A 19,177-nucleotide genomic window follows, 5' to 3' on the forward strand; every position below is an offset into this window, starting at 1 on the left:
CCGTTTAATCCCACCGGCAACAATTGTTGCCAGTCATTTCTTCTAACTTCTGGAAGCTCTAAAACTGCTGTTTTAGCTTTGGGCATCTAATGCAAGTTTTAAAATGAAATTATATGCTGTTTACTCTAAATTGTATCAATTTCATGTAAATAGTGCAAAAGGTCACATGACCAGGCCTCTTTACTTCCTGCTTGCACCTCTTGGGGGAGATGTCTGCCTCAAACGTGTACATGAGGAAGTAAATAAAATACTTTAATTAACAGATATAACTGACATTTTTTGTACATATATTCTTTAAAGGGTCTACTACTGATATGTAATGAGAATTATATGCCTGCATGCATATTTTGATCATAAGGAGAGTAGATGTAAGCACGGCAACAATTGTTGCCGCTAGCATAACACATAGTCACATAGCATTATGCGAGATGTCAAAGGTTTTAGCTGTTTATTCTATTAATCTTGTGTTTTTTTCTACACAGCTTAAAAATATCAGAGGTCTTGGATCTTCTAGACCTAAAAAGACCCCAAAGTGATGTGTGTTGTGTGTGTGTGTGTTGTGACATGGTTACCAGCCACATCCAATATACCAGATTTTGTGACGGTCCAACTGCAGTAGGCTATACAAACTAAACCCGGACCCTGTTGATTGTTCTGCTGATGTATCTTTCTCTGAGGGAGCTCACACTGTTGAAATGCCAAATGCCTATTCAATGCAAACCAAAGGAAGGCACTTGATTGGAGCATGGATGAGTTGCTGACTTTTCATGGGATTCTGCTCACATATGGATTTTATTATTATTATTACTATTAGTAGTAGTAGTAGAAGTAGTGGTAATAATAGTAGTATGGCAAGCATGGCAGCAGTCAGTTTATCAGGGGCAAACCAATCTGGTTTGAGTACAAGTTGTGGAGCCTTGTTTCACCCACAGTGTGCATGTTTTACATGGAGCCCTATTGTGGAGTCCACACACATCCGCCTAAAAGTAGCCTATAGGACAGGGCCCAGGTGTAGTCCTTGGTCAAGGTAAACAAGCAGAAGTTCCTCAAGGATGCACATTTGTACATGCCTTGTTAAAATATGTTTCACATGTTAGTGTCAGTTTTAATTTTTTATATGTGTAAATAGGTCAAATTATAGAATTTGTGAAAATTTAGACTATGCAGTTTCCCACCGGCAACAATTGTTGCCGAGTATAAAACCTAAATTTTCACTAACAAAACCAACATGAAATGAAAAAAAACATACATATTATGTGTTAGGGAGGTCCAAGGAGTGAAATGTATGCACTTATTTTGCAGGGAAAAATTTGGGATTAAACGGGTTAATCAATCTCCGCAAAGAACTAGATGTTTTGATCTGAACAGTTTGATTGACAGGACAGATGATCAGAGGGGCAGTGTTTTTACCTCCATCATTACTACAGGGACAGAAGAATGGGTGTAGTTTGTCAGTGAAGCAGCAGCCAGTGAAGGAGTAGATGAGAGCTGCAGCATCTACGTCATAAAAGGAGACCAGACCCTCCTCATAATCCACAAACACCCCCACCTTCTCAGGACCAGACCTCAGATTGAGATGGACTGGGGAGTTAGCATTAGCTGTGTACTCATTTCCATTTCTCAACAATATTGCCCAGTAACCATCCTGAGGACTCTTTGTAATTGTTCCCTTCCTGTTGATCGACTCTCTGACCACTCCCACATCCCAGTTGGTTTTTCCTTTAACCTGAACCTCAAAGTAAAATCTGCCTGAAGAGAAACTCTGTTTTCCTAAGACATAGACACATTTATCAAATCTCTCTGGGTTGTCTGGGAGTTTCTTCTTCACATCACCACAGTGAACTTGTTTTCCATCATCAGACAGGATGAGATCAGGATGTGCTGTATCAGGATCCAGAGTCACATCCACTGCAAACTGCTGGACCCTCTTCATCTCAACCTCCATCATCTTCATCTTCAGCTTCATCTTGATCTTCTTCATCTGTCCACTGAGCTTCTCCTCCAGCTGAGACACAGCGCTCACCACAGTCCCCTCATATGATGGTGGACGGACTCTGACCTGTGTCCAGTCCTTGGTGGGTGCAGCAGCTTTCAGGGATGGGAAGCTTTGGAGGAGGTGGAGGTGGTCTTCAGAGAGTGAGAGCTGCTCCACCTCAGTGCTTCTCTTCTCCAGCTCAGAGATTTCCTGTTCCAGCTCTGTGATGAAGTCTTCAGCCTGTTTCTCTGAGCTTTTCTGTTTCTCTTCGATCTCCTTGATGAGCTGCTTCAGGCCTCTGTCAACAGACTCCTTCAGAGCAGTGAAGACCTCAACACCTTCTGCTTTCTCTCTGTCTGCAGCAGCTTTACTGAACTTCACCGACTGTTTCATCTCCTCAATCTTCAGTCGTCTCTTCTGGATCATCTGCTGAGTTTCAGCCTCTGTCTTCTGCAGCTCTGCCTTCTTTCCTTCATATTCTTCTCTCAGAGGAACAAACTCATGAGTCTTGTGGTCTAGAACAGGGCAGAGCATGCAGACACATGTCTGGTCGGTCTGACAGAACAGCTCCAGAGGTTTATCGTGCTTCCTACACATCCTGTCCTCCAGGTTCTCCACAGGCTCCATCAGCTGATGTCTCCTCAGACCTGACAGTGTCAGATGAGGCTCCAGGTGAGTCTCACAGTAGGAGGCCAGACACACCAGGCAGGACTTCAGGGCCTTCAGTCTGGTTCCAGTGCAGACGTCACAGGGAACTTCTCCTGGTTTGGAAACTTGTTGCTCTGAGCTGCTGCTGCTGGTTTTCTGTTGAGCTTCACGTCTGAACTGAGCAACAACCTCAGAGATGAACCTGTTGATCTTCATCTGAGGTCTTGTGTAGAAAACCTCTTTACACATCGGACACTGACACCTGTCACTAACGTCCCAGTGCTGAGTGATGCAGCTCTGACAGAAGTTGTGTCCACATGGTGTAGTGACTGGATCAGTGAAGACATCCAGACAGATGGAGCACAGGAACTGATCTTCAGACCTCAGGTTGCTGGCAGCAGACATGTCTACACACTGAGGGAGAGGAAACAAACATTCATTAAATGTCCGTGAAGGTTCTCAGTCATCCTGGTCATCGTAGTGAGTAAGTGCTGAAAGTTTTTAAGGCTCTTATTGGTCAACAGCCCCCATACATTTCATCCTGACGGTGCTCTGGATCTTATTCAACTCGTTCTAGTAGCTTCATGTCCCTTAAAGCCCCAGTCTGTAACTTATTTGTCTTTTTATGATCAAAAATCAAACCTGTCTTTCATAAATCCGTATTTGACTGAAGGTGAATCACAGCTGCATCCAAAGTAAAGATTTCTGGTTCCTTAGAATGAGTTGTTACAAGTCGTTACAAATACAGAAGTGGGCGACGCACCGAACCGAGGCGGCCATGTTGCATCGTGACCGTAGGTAACCACGGAAACGGCCTGTTAAAACTGTCACCACTGTGTAGTGTGAGGAAGGACGGAGGCACTGGTGTTGCATTCAGGTGCAGTCAGGCAGACGGCCGTCGGCAAACCAACCGGATGTCATTTTACTCCACCAGAGAAAGACGGTAAAACAATACCACATCACCATGACAACATGTTGTCACGGACCACTTGTTTACATAGACGCTTGTTTATCCTGTTACATGCAGCGTCTGTTGTCTGTCTGACGTCTGCCCCATTTCACCTGAATGCAACATCAAGAATACGTTCAGATATGCAACCGCACCGCTAGATGGGGGGAATTCCTACATATTATAGCTTTAAGGTCTCTCTTATACATTCTGAGCTCAGTAAATTAGTCTTTTCATTTGACGCTCCAAACTCTTGGAATATTCTCCAACAAGCTTTCTCTAAGCAGAAATTACATTCTCAAAACTCTAAGATCATTTGGCAAAAAGGTAAATTCATGCAAAACCACTGATGCGCGTTGCCTTCAGGGACAGTTTTTCATCATCAGTCTCTGTATTTCCCTCTAAAACAACTCTGTGTGGTAACGTTGTGTTATTATCTCATAGCGTGGTGAATGTGCAGCTCACAACTTGTCCACCAGAGCGTTGTGGAGTTGTTGGATTGTGTATTTGATGAGTTTGATGAGGGAAACCAAGAAATCCCATAATGAGCCTCCGTAGCGTAGCTCTGAGCAGCTCACGGCTCTGTTCCGCCGTTCTAAAAACAGCTTGCACCGACAATTAAAGGTAACAAACCTACTGCTATGACTATAGGGATTATGGCAATGGGCCAATTTGACAAAATGTTGAACTATCCCTTTAAAATAAAGGTTTAAAGAGGAACTATGCAAGTCCGGTCCCTTTTCCTCTGTGTCTCTAACCCTCCTCTCCTCCATGTGCATCATCTGTTTCCAACAACGAAGCCGGTGAGAAATCAATCCATGGAGCGGTGGATAAGGTTATTTATCATCTACCATGTTACCATGGTGATATCTGTGTAGTCTTATCTGTCATCAACAAGAGATTACGGGTTACGGGTTAGTGCGTTACGTTTGTGTGGCGGTGTCGCCATGGAGACGAGAGCTGGGACACCGGGTCGGAGGCTCTGATCTTACAAGGTTGGTTTTCAGCCAAGAGACGCTAGGTTTGTTTCCTCTGGCTGCTTCACAATAAAAGTGTGAGGCTTTTATTGTGAAAGAGCTGCAGGAAGTGTGAAGTAAGGCAGCAGTAGGAAGTGATACCTTGACAGCATGAAGCAGGAAATGAGGCTGTACTTTTATTGTGAAACAGCAGAGTTTATCTGGTGAATATAGAGCAAAGGCAAGGCAAGGCAAGGCAATTTTATTAGTATAGCCCGTTTTTACCACCAGTTTGTCTCAAAGGGCTTTACATCCCATCATAACAACATCCTCTGTCCTTAGACCCTCACATCCACTGAGGAAAAACTCCATGGAAAACCCTTTTAACAGGGAAAACCAGGAGAAAGCTCAGGGTGAGCAGTGGCCGCTGTCAGTGGCAGCTGAAACCAGATGTTTGTGCTGAAACCAGATGTTTGTGCTGTCGGTGGCCACTGAAACCAGATGTTTGTGCTGTCGGTGGCCACTGAAACCAGATGTTTGTGCTGAAACCAGATGTTTGTGCTGTCGGTGGCCACTGAAACCAGATGTTTGTGCTGAAACCAGATGTTTGTGCTGCCAGTCGGCCTCAGTGTGTGTTGTCAGTGCCTGGACTCTAACGTTGTGCTGGACGTGGAAAGTTGCTGCATAGCGTATATAGGCCTGGGACGATAATCAATAAATCAATTAATCGCACGATAAATGAAAATGAACTCGATAGTTTTTCCGGCCTCGATAAATCGCCATGTGCATGCGCACGTATTTGTTTTGGTCTCTGGCCTTCAACCAGGCTGCATGACAAGAGGCTTCACTCTGCATCGGTCTCAGCACCTGGGCCGTTTGTTTTGCAGAGTGAAAGGAGTGAACCCTCTTCTCAGTCATCCAGGATCTTTGTTTCCCAGAATGCATTTGGCAGCAACCGGCAGCGCTAGCTGTAAAGCTAAGCAGCTAAAAGCTATTTTACCGTAATTCTTGCTGCCGCGCTGCTAACACGTCACTTTTTAAAGTTTTAATATTTTTTCATGCCAGAAAGTCACAGTTTAGAGCCCCAGTCTGTGGTCAGTTTATCCACATATCGCCTGTTAAGAGATTTCCTCCCACGTTTTTGGAGCTAATGTGGTAGCAGCGAGCAGGAGGAGCGGGGCTTCCTACAGTCTGCAGCATGGATGTATTATGGTCTGCAGCATGGATGTATTATGGTCTGCAGCAGCTCACTGGCCGGTCAGCCTCCGTCATTGGGGGAGAAAACGACTAAGAAAACTTGTCAGCAGGTTTTTAGAGGTTTACCACCGGCTGGTTTAATACTTTTTAGGAGATAAATGCTAGTTTCATTGTTGAAATCTTACATCTGTGGAAGTCACATTAGTTTGTTTGAATGAAAAGTGGAGCTTCAGGTGTGTAACGTTATTGGACAGAAGAGCTGCACTGCACTGTTTATTATTTTTTGTTTATTTTATTTATTTAGGATAGTAGCTATATAAGTTCTTGTCATTCCAATTACAATGGTTAAAAAAAAAATACTCATGAGAAATAAAAGTTTATCGCATTTAAAAGGGTCTACTTGCATTATTATGAAATATTATTATTATATTAGTGGTTAATTTGTTCTCAAAAAAATGTGTCAATAATATCGTTTATCGTCAATAATTTGTGGGACAATATATCGTCCAGCAAAATTTATTATCGTCCCAGGCCTAAGCGTATAACTGGAGGAGAGTGGGTGAGTTGTTTTCGTCTCTTTTCAATAGAAACCAGGCTAAGCTAACAGATGTTTGATGCCTCGTATTATGGGATGGGACCCTGTTTGTACTGTTGATGACGTTTGGTGCTGTTCTGAGCATTATTTGAGGCTATAAGTGGAACTTTTGATCGGTGGATAGTGGATCCGTATACTGCGCTGTTTGTTATGGTGCGGTCATTGCTAAAGTTGCTACAACTAGAGAAGCTAGCGGTTAGCAGACTTCATCTCTCGAGGGGGGGTCTAACTCGGTGTCACGGTGCGTTGGACCATGGGTTAAACTTACGCCGGAATATCCCTTTAATGACTGATAGAAATATTGTCTGAAGGGCTGTGAAGCTTTTCCACCTGTCGGGGGCGTGGTGGAGGAAGTTTAAGAAACTCTGGTTTAAAGTAAAACTGTTTCATCAATGAGGAAGTGAAATTCAGCCTAGTTTCCTGTCTGTGGTTATTATGGTATGTAGCTATGTTAAAAGATGCTGAGCTTATTGATTTATTAGATTATTTAACATCCACAAACTCAAAACATGTTTTCATGACGTCACTGACAGAGAAAACCTCTGACAGAGCTGAGCTGAGTGACAAGGACACTGTGTTTCCTCTGGCTGCTTCACAATAAAAGTGTGAGGCTTTTATTGTGAAAGAGCAGCAGGAAGTGTGAAGTAAGGCAGCAGTAGGAAGTGATACCTTGACAGCATGAAGCAGGAAATGAGGTGAAGTAGAGAGTGAAGCTCAGAGACTGAGAGAGGAGTTGTAAAAGTCCTGAGCAGAGACACAGAGACAGTTTAAAGTGGACTATAGTGTCTCTGTGGACAAACAGCCTCAGGTCTGTTGTGAGCCAGTTCACTAGAGTCAGTGTGACATGAAGAGAGTGAGTAGAGATGAAGCTCAGTGTTAAAGCTGCTGCTCACACAGTGAATATGATGAGCTGTACTCACCAGTGTTTGGTAGAGACTCTGCTGTGTTGCTGACAAACTCCTGATGGACTCACTTTGACTTTCTGTCTGGTCTCTGCTGCAGCTCCGTCGTCCTCCTCTCACACTTTACTTTCACTTCTGGACGCTGACGCTCAACGTTCCTCTGGTTCCAGTGTTTCCTGTTTCCTGCTCCTCCCACTGCAGCTAGGTGTGTCTGTGCTTTTATTGTGTTACAACAGGTTTTATATGGTGATTATAGAGCAAAGGTTGAGGTTCACCTGACAGGGGGAATTAATATTTATCTAGTTACACTTTAAACAGTCACATTAAAAATAGTTATGTACATTATAAACTGTAGATGGCAGTAGATGAAAGTGTTAAATATGTGTTCAGTAAATACAGACTACAGTGTTCACACCAGAGAAATTACACAACACTCAGAAAATGAATAATACAAGAGAACAATATAACATAGAATAAACATGAGCTGGGTTAGAAAAATACATAAATTAAATACTATAATCTGAATAATGTGACAAATAAAGAAACAGAGACAAACATTTTACTGTCACTATTGTCACTGTTGTCGACATTTAAGGCACGGCAATTTTATTTGTGGAGGATATTTTTATAAACAGTTTGTCTCAAAGGGCTTTTGCAACAGCTTTACATCCCATCATAACAACATCCTCTGTCCTTAGACCCTCACATCCACTGAGGAAAAACTCCATGGAAAACCCTTTTAACAGGGAAAACCAGGAGAAAGCTCAGGGTGAGCAACAGAGGAGGGATCATCACCCAGGACGGACAGACGGGACAGAGATGTTGTTACAGACAAGAAAACAGTTTATAACAGAGAATGTGAGAAACATGGAAATGTTAACAACAGCTGAAGGAGGAAACTTCTGGTAGGTAAGAGAGGCAGGGAGAACAGACCAGCTTAATGGAGGACTGGATGGCAGACTGGTTCATAGAGGACAGACCATCTTAATGGGAGGACTGGATGGCGGACTGGTTCATAGGAAGAGAGGACAGACCAGCTTAATGGGAGGACTGGATGGCAGACTGGTTCATAGAGGACAGACCAGCTTAATGGAGGACTGGATGACAGACTGGTTCATAGAGGACAGACCAGCTTAATGGAGGACTGGATGGCAGACTGGTTCATAGGAAGAGAGGACAGACCATCTTAATGGGAGGACTGGATGGCAGACTGGTTCATAGGAAGAGAGGACAGACCAGCTTAATGGAGGACTGGATGGCAGACTGGTTCATAGAGAGGACAGACCAGCTTAATGGAGGACTGGATGGCAGACTGGTTCATAGAGGACAGACCAGCTTAATGGAGGACTGGATGGCAGACTGGTTCATAGGAAGAGAGGACAGACCAGCTTAATGGAGGACTGGATGGCAGACTGGTTCATAGGAAGAGAGGACAGACCAGCTTAATGGAGGACTGGATGGCAGACTGGTTCATAGAGGACAGACCAGCTTAATGGGAGGACTGGATGGCAGACTGGTTCATAGAGGACAGACCAGCTTAATGGGAGGACTGGATGGAAGACTGGTTCATAGAGGACAGACCAGCTTAATGGAGGACTGGATGGCAGACTGGTTCATAGAGGACAGACCAGCTTAATGGGAGGACTGGATGGCAGACTGGTTCATAGAGGACAGACCAGCTTAATGGGAGGACTGGATGGAAGACTGGTTCATAGAGGACAGACCAGCTTAATGGAGGACTGGATGGCAGACTGGTTCATAGAGGACAGACCAGCTTAATGGGAGGACTGGATGGCAGACTGGTTCATAGGAAGAGAGGACAGACCAGCTTAATGGAGGACTGGATGGCAGACTGGTTCATAGGAAGAGAGGACAGACCAGCTTAATGGAGGACTGGATGGCAGACTGGTTCATAGAGGACAGACCAGCTTAATGGAGGACTGGATGGCAGACTGGTTCATAGGAAGAGAGGACAGACCAGCTTAATGGGAGGACTGGATGGCAGACTGGTTCATAGAGGACAGACCAGCTTAATGGAGGACTGGATGGCAGACTGGTTCATAGAGGACAGACCAGCTTAATGGAGGACTGGATGGCAGACTGGTTCATAGAGGACAGACCAGCTTAATGGGAGGACTGGATGGCAGACTGGTTCATAGGAAGAGAGGACAGACCAGCTTAATGGAGGACTGGATGGCAGACTGGTTCATAGGAAGAGAGGACAGACCAGCTTAATGGAGGACTGGATGGCAGACTGGTTCATAGAGGACAGACCAGCTTAATGGAGGACTGGATGGCAGACTGGTTCATAGAGGACAGACCAGCTTAATGGAGGACTGGATGGCAGACTGGTTCATAGGAAGAGAGGACAGACCAGCTTAATGGGAGGACTGGATGGCAGACTGGTTCATAGAGGACAGACCAGCTTAATGGAGGACTGGATGGCAGACTGGTTCATAGGAAGAGAGGACAGACCAGCTTAATGGGAGGACTGGATGGCAGACTGGTTCATAGAGGACAGACCAGCTTAATGGAGGACTGGATGGCAGACTGGTTCATAGAGGACAGACCAGCTTAATGGAGGACTGGATGGCAGACTGGTTCATAGAGGACAGACCAGCTTAATGGGAGGACTGGATGGCAGACTGGTTCATAGGAAGAGAGGACAGACCAGCTTAATGGGAGGACTGGATGGCAGACTGGTTCATAGGAAGAGAGGACAGACCAGCTTAATGGAGGACTGGATGGCAGACTGGTTTATAGGAAGAGAGGACAGACCAGCTTAATGGAGGACTGGATGGCAGACTGGTTCATAGAGGACAGACCAGCTTAATGGAGGACTGGATGGCAGACTGGTTCATAGAGGACAGACCAGCTTAATGGAGGACTGGATGGCAGACTGGTTCATAGGAAGAGAGGACAGACCAGCTTAATGGGAGGACTGGATGGCAGACTGGTTCATAGGAAGAGAGGACAGACCAGCTTAATGGAGGACTGGATGGCAGACTGGTTCATAGAGGACAGACCAGCTTAATGGGAGGACTGGATGGCAGACTGGTTCATAGGAAGAGAGGACAGACCAGCTTAATGGAGGACTGGATGGCAGACTGGTTCATAGGAAGAGAGGACAGACCAGCTTAATGGGAGGACTGGATGGCAGACTGGTTCATAGGAAGAGAGGACAGACCAGCTTAATGGAGGACTGGATGGCAGACTGGTTCATAGGAAGAGAGGACAGACCAGCTTAATGGAGGACTGGATGGCAGACTGGTTCATAGGAAGAGAGGACAGACCAGCTTAATGGGAGGACTGGATGGCAGACTGGTTCATAGGAAGAGAGGACAGACCAGCTTAATGGGAGGACTGGATGGCAGACTGGTTCATAGAGGACAGACCAGCTTAATGGGAGGACTGGATGGCAGACTGGTTCATAGAGGACAGACCAGCTTAATGGGAGGACTGGATGGCAGACTGGTTCATAGGAAGAGAGGACAGACCAGCTTAATGGAGGACTGGATGGCAGACTGGTTCATAGAGGACAGACCAGCTTAATGGAGGACTGGATGGCAGACTGGTTCATAGAGGACAGACCAGCTTAATGGGAGGACTGGATGGTAGACTGGTTCATAGAGGACAGACCAGCTTAATGGGAGGACTGGATGGCAGACTGGTTCATAGGAAGAGAGGACAGACCAGCTTAATGGAGGACTGGATGGCAGACTGGTTCATAGGAAGAGAGGACAGACCAGCTTAATGGAGGACTGGATGGCAGACTGGTTCATAGGAAGAGAGGACAGACCAGCTTAATGGAGGACTGGATGGCAGACTGGTTCATGGGAAGAGAGGACAGACCAGCTTAATGGGAGGACTGGATGGCAGACTGGTTCATAGGAAGAGAGGACAGACCAGCTTAATGGAGGACTGGATGGCAGACTGGTTCATAGAGGACAGACCAGCTTAATGGAGGACTGGATGGCAGACTGGTTCATAGGAAGAGAGGACAGACCAGCTTAATGGGAGGACTGGATGGCAGACTGGTTCATAGAGGACAGACCAGCTTAATGGGAGGACTGGATGGCAGACTGGTTCATAGGAAGAGAGGACAGACCAGCTTAATGGAGGACTGGATGGCAGACTGGTTCATAGAGGACAGACCAGCTTAATGGAGGACTGGATGGCAGACTGGTTCATAGAGGACAGACCAGCTTAATGGGAGGACTGGATGGCAGACTGGTTCATAGAGGACAGACCAGCTTAATGGAGGACTGGATGGCAGACTGGTTCATAGGAAGAGAGGACAGACCAGCTTAATGGGAGGACTGGATGGCAGACTGGTTCATAGAGGACAGACCAGCTTAATGGAGGACTGGATGGCAGACTGGTTCATAGAGGACAGACCAGCTTAATGGGAGGACTGGATGGCAGACTGGTTCATAGAGGACAGACCAGCTTAATGGAGGACTGGATGGCAGACTGGTTCATAGGAAGAGAGGACAGACCAGCTTAATGGGAGGACTGGATGGCAGACTGGTTCATAGGAAGAGAGGACAGACCAGCTTAATGGAGGACTGGATGGCAGACTGGTTCATAGAGGACAGACCAGCTTAATGGGAGGACTGGATGGCAGACTGGTTCATAGAGGACAGACCAGCTTAATGGAGGACTGGATGGCAGACTGGTTCATAGAGGACAGACCAGCTTAATGGAGGACTGGATGGCAGACTGGTTCATAGAGGACAGACCAGCTTAATGGGAGGACTGGGAATGAAACCCTTCTTGAGTCTATTGGTTGTGGAGTTCGTGCCCCTGTAGCGCCCCCCGCAGGGCAACAGGAGGAGTGTGACCTGTCCCTTTTTTTCTTCTTTTTTAAAAATATGTTTTTATTTCCAATGAATTAGCACAAAAAAAGAACAACAAAAATATCCATCCTGATACAATATGAGTGACGGGGTGACTCCCTCTCCGTACTTCCCAAAGAAAAAGAAAAGAAGATAAAAAAGAAGAGAAAGAGAAAAGAAAGCAGCATGTGAGCTGAGGTATGGTGTATGGTGTATGATGTACGGTGGTGTGCTCTGCAGGGTGAACGGCTGCTACGAGGCTCTGTCTGGAGGATCCACCACCGAGGGCTTCGAGGACTTCACCGGAGGAATCGCTGAAGTCCACACGCTGAGTCGACCCGATCCCCACCTGTTCCACATCATCCAGAAAGCTCTGGACCGCGGCTCGCTGATGGGCTGCTCCATCGACGTAGGACACACACACACACACACACACACACACACACACACTGATGTTTGTTTGTTGCACATTTCATCCTCTATGCCAGTGGTTCTCAACCTTTTGTACATCAAGGACCCCTAAATTGACACAAATTAGACCACAGACCCCCATTGGACCAAATTTAGAAGCAAACACCAGAAATACACAAATATTTGTTCTGAGACTGAAGAACATTACTTTTTTATACTTTTAAATTAGGGCCAATGGCGTGAATTATTGGAAATATCATAGAGAAATTTCTGGAAAAATGTGATCCAATTTCTCCAAAAACATTTAAACATTTCTAGGAAGAAGTGATAAAAAAATTCTCAAAAAAAAGTAAAAAATTAAAAAAAAAAGGAAAAATTTTCTTGAAAAAAAAAGGTAAAATTTCTCGGAAAAAATGTTCAAAATAAAAAAAAGGAAAAATTTTCTAGAAACAAGTCTTAAAAAAATCTAGAAAAAGTGGTAAAATTAAGAAAACAAAACAAAAAAAACTTCTAGAAAAAAGTGCTAAAATTTCAAGAAAAAATCGGGGACCCCCTTCAAATCTCTCAAGGACCCCTGCGGGTCCCCGGACCCCACGTTGAGAACCACTGCTCTATGCAGCCAGATCTCTGGCATTAACCTTTGCCATTGTAATAAAAACCTTTGGCATTTTTATTTAAAACAGCAGCTAAACCAAAGATTTCTTCTCAAACATGTTATTCTGATGATGCACGGAGTAATCAGTAATTTAAAAAATACTTTTCCAGAATCATTTTCCCAACGCTGCCTCTAGATTCTTGTTTTTCACCGTGCAGCTGTTTTAAAAGTTTTTTTCGCGGGGCGCATTAGCGAGCACGTTTTGGCTTCCGTACAACGGAGGTGTGCGTGGCTTCAGCGCCTCTAGCCCCTCCACTCAAACCCAGTCTCACTGAGAAGAGAAAATTGAATCTGAAAACCAGTCAGACTGAAAACAACAGTGTAAAAAACCAGACACTGAAAAAAGACGGACATGAAGAAGAATATATTATTTAAAAATCCAGATGAAATATCGTGTTTTTTATGCCAGTTCTTGTTTCAGTGTCAACACAACTTCTATAACGATGCTTAGAGCGCTGCAATAAGAGAGTAACGACACACATTGGTCCAATGGCAGCGCCTCCTGGTGGAGGAATATGGGTTTTACAAAAGAACTGACATCTCTGCATTGTTGGTGAATGAGCAGTGTGGTGTTTTCAATAATTTAAAGCCCCAGTCTGTAGGAATTCCCCTCATCTAGCGGTGCGGTTGCATATCTGAACGTATTCTTGATGCTGCATTCAGGTGAAATGGGGCAGACGTCAGACAGACAACAGACGCTGCATGTAACAGGATAAACAAGTGGTCTGACAATATGTTGTCATGGTGATGTGGTATTGTTTTAGTAAAATGACATCCGGTTGGTTTGCCGACGGCCGTCTGCCTGACTGCACCTGAATGCAACACCGGTGCCTCCGTCCTTCCTCACACTACACAGTGGTGACAGTTTTAACAGGCCGTTTCCGTGGTTACCTACGGTCACGATGCAACATGGCCGCCTCGGTTCGGTGCGTCGCCCACTTCTGTATTTGTAACGACTTGTAACAACTCATTCTAAGGAACCAGAAAGCTTTACTTTGGATGCAGCTGTGATTCACCTTCAGTCAAATACGGATTCATGAAAGACAGGTTGGATTTTTGATCATAAAAAGCCAATTTCAATCTACATTTTATAATAAACAAATTATAAATATAACCTAATATGACCAAGACACCTAAAAACAAAAACACGGCCGTTTTCATCAATTTACATCAAGTGGGCAACACACATACATTGGAGTGAATGGGTTTTCTGGGCGCTTTTGCAATACCCATATCCTGCCACTAGGGGGCGCGTGAGGCCCCGTCGTGTCACTAGGGGGCGCTACTGTCATTACTCTCTTATTCCAGCGCTCTAACGATGACCGATGTGGCTCCTCCCACTTCCTTTCAGATCAGCAGCTCGTCCGACTCCGAGGCCGTCACCTACCAGAAGCTGGTGAAAGGCCACGCCTACTCTGTGACCGGGGCAGCTCAGGTGAGTCAGGCCCCGCCCCCTTTACCAAGCCCCGCCCCCTTCGCTTCATGGTTGTTGACAGCAGCAGTTTCATTGCTGCTATTATTCTCTATCCTCGCATTTTTATGCAGATTGTTATCTGTCTTTCTACTGCTACAAGTGCTGCTAACATTCTGTTTCCTATTATGTTTGGGCAGGTAGCAGTGCCATGCAACATTCAGCTGCATGGCATCGTTATCTGCTTGTCTTTTTTCCATTGTTATTATTATTCCTATTATCTGTGCTCTGTGGTATGTCTGTCTGTTTTTTAATGTGAGGACTACAGACAGAAACTAGCTTTGAGCTAAATCCAGCACACTTCCAGGACGCCACGGTGTTAGACTGTTCATTAATGTGTCTGTCCTCCACAAATAAACAATAAATGAAAATGAAAAAATGACATTACCTGACCTGAGGGGGCGGGGCTTCACCAACGCTCTGTGCTGTGCTCTGCTCTGATTGGCTGCAGGTGGAGTACCGCGGCGGCAGCGAGAAGCTGATCCGGATCAGGAACCCGTGGGGTCAGGTGGAGTGGACCGGGGCCTGGAGCGACGAGTAGGTACCGGTCAGGTGGTCGATGACATCACTCAGGTCTCAGTGATGTCATCACTCTGCTGCCACCTGGTGGTTGGAGCTTGTCACTACCTGATTTGCATCGCTGCCCGATCTGTGACAGCTACGTACGGCAACTCCACTTGGACAAACTTAGTTGAAGTGACTTAGGATCACTGCCCTGTGTGCGTCGCCAGAGACAGTTTATCTTTTAATTTTTTTTGAATAAAAACTTTATTAGTAATGTAAATTGAGGGTTGGTTGTGGTGGTTTGGTAGCCTGACGCACCAGACTACATCATTAACATGTCTAGTGTGTCAACGAGCGGTAGACCTCGACTCAGTCCAGGGGGCGGGATGAAGGCTGTCTTTCAAACTGCCTCTGCACCAATAGGGTAGCGCTACGACCAATCAGAGCAAAGAGCAGGATGATAGGGTAGCGCTACGACCAATCAGAGCAAAGAGCAGGATGACGTTAGCCTGACGAGCCAATTAAAATGTACGTCGTCATGGCGATAAGCCGCCCAACGACTCTCTGAACAGATAGAGCGCTGTGATTGGTCAACACAAACGGTGTTCCAGACTCAAGAAGTTCCTATGGCCTTTTTGCCTTTATTTGATAGATCAGTAGAGATAGACAGGAAAGGGGGAGGCAGAGAGAGGGGGAATGACATGCAGGAAAGGTCTGCCCGACGCGGGATTCGAACCGGGGACGCCTGCAGTGAGGACTGTAGCCTCTACATGGGGCGGCCGCCTTAACCACTGCACCACGCACCGCCCCAAATGTACAGAACTTTAAGCAGACTTCAGCTTGTACGCAAATCGGGCAGCGCCCAAATGAAGTTTGTCCAAGTGGAGTTGCCGTAGACAGCTGTCAAAGATGGCGGCCGGTCTGTGGATGCGCACATAGATATATATAAGAACTAGATGACTCACCCGCAGCTGTTTCCCAATGACAAAGCGTAGCCACACGGCGGCCATCTTGGTAAGGTCAACTCTCTCCCTCAGAGCATTAAGCCACACGGCGGCCATCTTGGTAAGGTCAACTCTCTCCCTCAGAGCATTAAGCCTCTGCTGCATGTTCTGCTATAATGACCACAACTTGCTCAGTTTTTGTCTGATTTCAAAACGGTTTGATTTTTATGAACGTCTATGCAGTTATGATGCAGCATATTTAGAATCATGGATAATTTTAATAATGTATTTTTTTTTGTAAAAGTAACATTATAGTGACATTATGCAAATAGTTAAAGTAATAGCTACATACTGATTTATTTTTCACAGAGTTATGAATCGTTTTTTTAGTGCAGATGACTGGATCACCATCTACTGCACTGTAACTGCAGCCAGAGTCAGAGACAGTTGCCCGTCCTCATATGGCCGACTGTGAGCTACGCCTGCGTGTAGTCAGATCCACCCCCTTGGATGCGCAGACCAGTATTTACACAAATCGGGCAACGATGCAAATCGGGTAGTGACACCCATCACTCTGCTGCCACCTGCTGGCTGGAGTCGGTGTCGCTGATGGAACTGAACACAGTCACTGTTGTGTAGTTGTTGCTCACCTGTCTCTGTCTCCTCAGCTCGTCCCAGTGGCGTTACCTCAGCGACGAGGACAGAGATCGTCTCAGTCATCGCTCAGAGGACGGAGAGTTCTGGTAAATGTCTCCGTCCTGTTAAAAAATGTTTTATGAACCTTTATTTATACAGGTGAAATCTCATTGACAAGAGAGACCAGCAGCAAAACACAACGTTACAGACTAACTGAACACACAGGAGACACAACACACAACACAAACATTAAAGTAGTTAGTGTAAAGAAGAACAGGACTGGTTAAGTCCATGTGCAGACCCCTAGAGTCTCCTCAGTCCTCCTATGAGCAGTTTGTCCCCTAAGGGAATAAAACTGGACAGCTGCAGCCTCTGTTCCAGTCTGCAGGAGCAGCGTAGGAGAACTCCTTCTGGCCCAGTTCAGTCTGGACTGACGGGATGGAAAACCAGATGAAGTCCAGGGAGCGGACTGTCTCAGTGTCAGATCTGTGGACCAATAGGAGGAGAGCAGTCTGGTGATGGGTTTATAGATCAATAGATACCAGGGAGTGGTTCTGAGCATGGAGAGAGAAGACCAGGTTGTAAGATGAGTGAGGGGTTTACAACCAGTTATGAATCTCAAGGCCCCATGATACACAGCATCCAGCAGCTGCAGGGAGTGAGCAGAGGCATTCATATACACATCTGTACATATACTACAACATCACCATCATCCAGGAGTGGCAAGAAAGTGGCTGCAACAACACGTTTTCTGGTTTTAAAAGAGAAACAGGCTCTATTTCTGAAGAAAAACCCCAGTTTTAACTTCTTAGACCTTTGGGTGAATTCCTATTCCCCCCTTAGCCCCAGCCCTGGTTCTGGTTCTGGTTATGGTTCTGGTCCTGGTCCTGGTCCTGGTCCTGGTCCTGGTCCTGGTCCTGGTCCTGGTCCTGGTCCTGGTCCTGGTCCTGGTCCTGGTAGCCTTAGCCCGTGGCCCTACTCCTTTGTTTTGCTCGTTCAGGTGAAGTGGTGTTGTCCTGGTTCTGGTCCAGACGAGGGTTAGGGGGAAGTGGTCTGGCTATCTGGACCTTCAAACAGAGATTTTTCAGGGGCACACTACGGACCGAGGGCTATGACAAGTTTCCCAGAATGCATCTTGCGGCAACTGGCAGCTGTTTTATTTCTCACTGTAGCTCTGTTGTTATTACGTCACTTTGTTAAGTTTTAATATGTTTTCATGTGAGAAAGTAGCTGTTTAGATCCCAATGTGCGGTGGGTTTATCCACATGAGGCTGTTTAGAAGTTTGCTCCGATGTTTTTCAGAGAAGTGAAGCTCTGCAGCGACCGCGACATCACAGAGACAGCAGCCGGTCTGCAGAGCTGCTCGGCCGGCCAACCTCCGTCCTCATCCCGGGGGAGAAAACCATCGCTAATTAACTTACCCGCAGGGTTTTAAAGGTTTACCGCCGGGTAGTTACATTCTTTTTAGGAGATGAATGCTGGTCTCAGTGATGAAATCTAACAGCTGTATCAGTAGCATTAGTAGCTTCCTGTGTGTATTGGACAGAAGAGCAGCGCTGCCTCGGGGCTCTGGAGCCTACGGACACAAACCACCACATTTACATCAAGTTAACGTGGTTTTGAATAGAGGATTTGTGGTAAAATCTCGTCACGTCTGCTGATGTGAAAGCAGCAGAGACTGATGACGGATGTGACTGTTGAAGGGGTTAAATCCCAGTTTATTGTAGCTCCGTCTCAAGGGGCAAAGGTTAAGGGCTAGGGCTAGGGAGGAAAAATAGAATTGGAATTGGGCGTTTGTGTCCAGCTGCCTCCGTCTGCGGGTGCAGCTGAGGTTGCAGTGACGCCCTGAGCTCTGTCTTGCAGGATGTCATTCTTATTAAACCAGCACTAAGTAACTTTTCAACCTTCATATAATATTTTCATAACTTTTGTGATGATACATCGACTTACAACAAGTTGAATGACACCTCTGTCGTGGCCTGAGGGGGTCTGTATCATTATGGTCTGTATCTCTTTCTCTGGCACTAAGCAGCTTTGAGGAGCATGGTAGGAACCCTGCTCTCACTTAAGTTTCACTTTCACTTTAGCGAGTCACAACAAGGAGGGAACAGGCAAAACGGCACTTTAGCAATGGATTATGTTTGTGTTTTCACTTTGAAATGATCCACTGGAAACAGAAACTTAGTTTTGATGTCTTCTGTTCATTTTAATGCAGGATATTTACAGGGCTTCACGCTAGTGTTCATGGGAAATGGAGTCTTCCTTCAGGCAAAACACTACCGCTTTGGTCCACAGGCGCCGCCAAACTCAACCAAAACTGAAAGTTCTTTAGTACTGCTTTAATTCTATTAATTTTCTATTAATTCTTTTATACTTGAATATCCTTGTTATTAACTTTTATGTCTTGTTTTTTCTGCTGAATGTTTGTATAGTTGTGCATATTTGCTGTTGTCTTTTAACCTATCTTTTCTCCTTCACAGCCCTCCTCCCCCCTCC

General features: G+C 45.7%; 2 protein-coding genes across 2 annotated transcripts in view; one reads left to right on the plus strand and one right to left on the minus strand.

The window, feature by feature from the left end:
* Positions 1-19,177, plus strand: part of LOC146992631 (calpain-2 catalytic subunit-like) — a 66,191-nt gene that overhangs the window by 30,164 nt on the left and 16,850 nt on the right. The window contains exons 5-8 of the mRNA XM_085788272.1: positions 12,301-12,469; positions 14,478-14,561; positions 15,049-15,134; positions 16,714-16,788. Coding sequence (XP_085644398.1) covers positions 12,301-12,469; positions 14,478-14,561; positions 15,049-15,134; positions 16,714-16,788 — 414 coding nt within the window. The remainder of the gene's footprint in view (positions 1-12,300; positions 12,470-14,477; positions 14,562-15,048; positions 15,135-16,713; positions 16,789-19,177) is intronic.
* LOC146992633 (E3 ubiquitin-protein ligase TRIM21-like) lies at positions 1,292-3,033 on the minus strand. The gene has a single exon (XM_085788716.1). It carries the CDS (start codon positions 3,026-3,028, stop codon positions 1,292-1,294), a length of 1,737 nt encoding a protein of 578 aa, XP_085644842.1. The 5' UTR covers positions 3,029-3,033.

The sequence above is a fragment of the Trachurus japonicus genome, chromosome 1 (assembly GCF_045865225.1).
Source record: "Trachurus japonicus isolate A0001 chromosome 1, Traja_1.0".
Classification (NCBI taxonomy): domain Eukaryota; kingdom Metazoa; phylum Chordata; class Actinopteri; order Carangiformes; family Carangidae; genus Trachurus; species Trachurus japonicus.

What these genes read in the sequence shown, in the direction of transcription:
- LOC146992633 (XM_085788716.1), bottom strand. Translation starts at nt 3,028, where the DNA reads ATGTCTGCTGCCAGCAACCTGAGGTCTGAAGATCAGTTCCTGTGCTCC.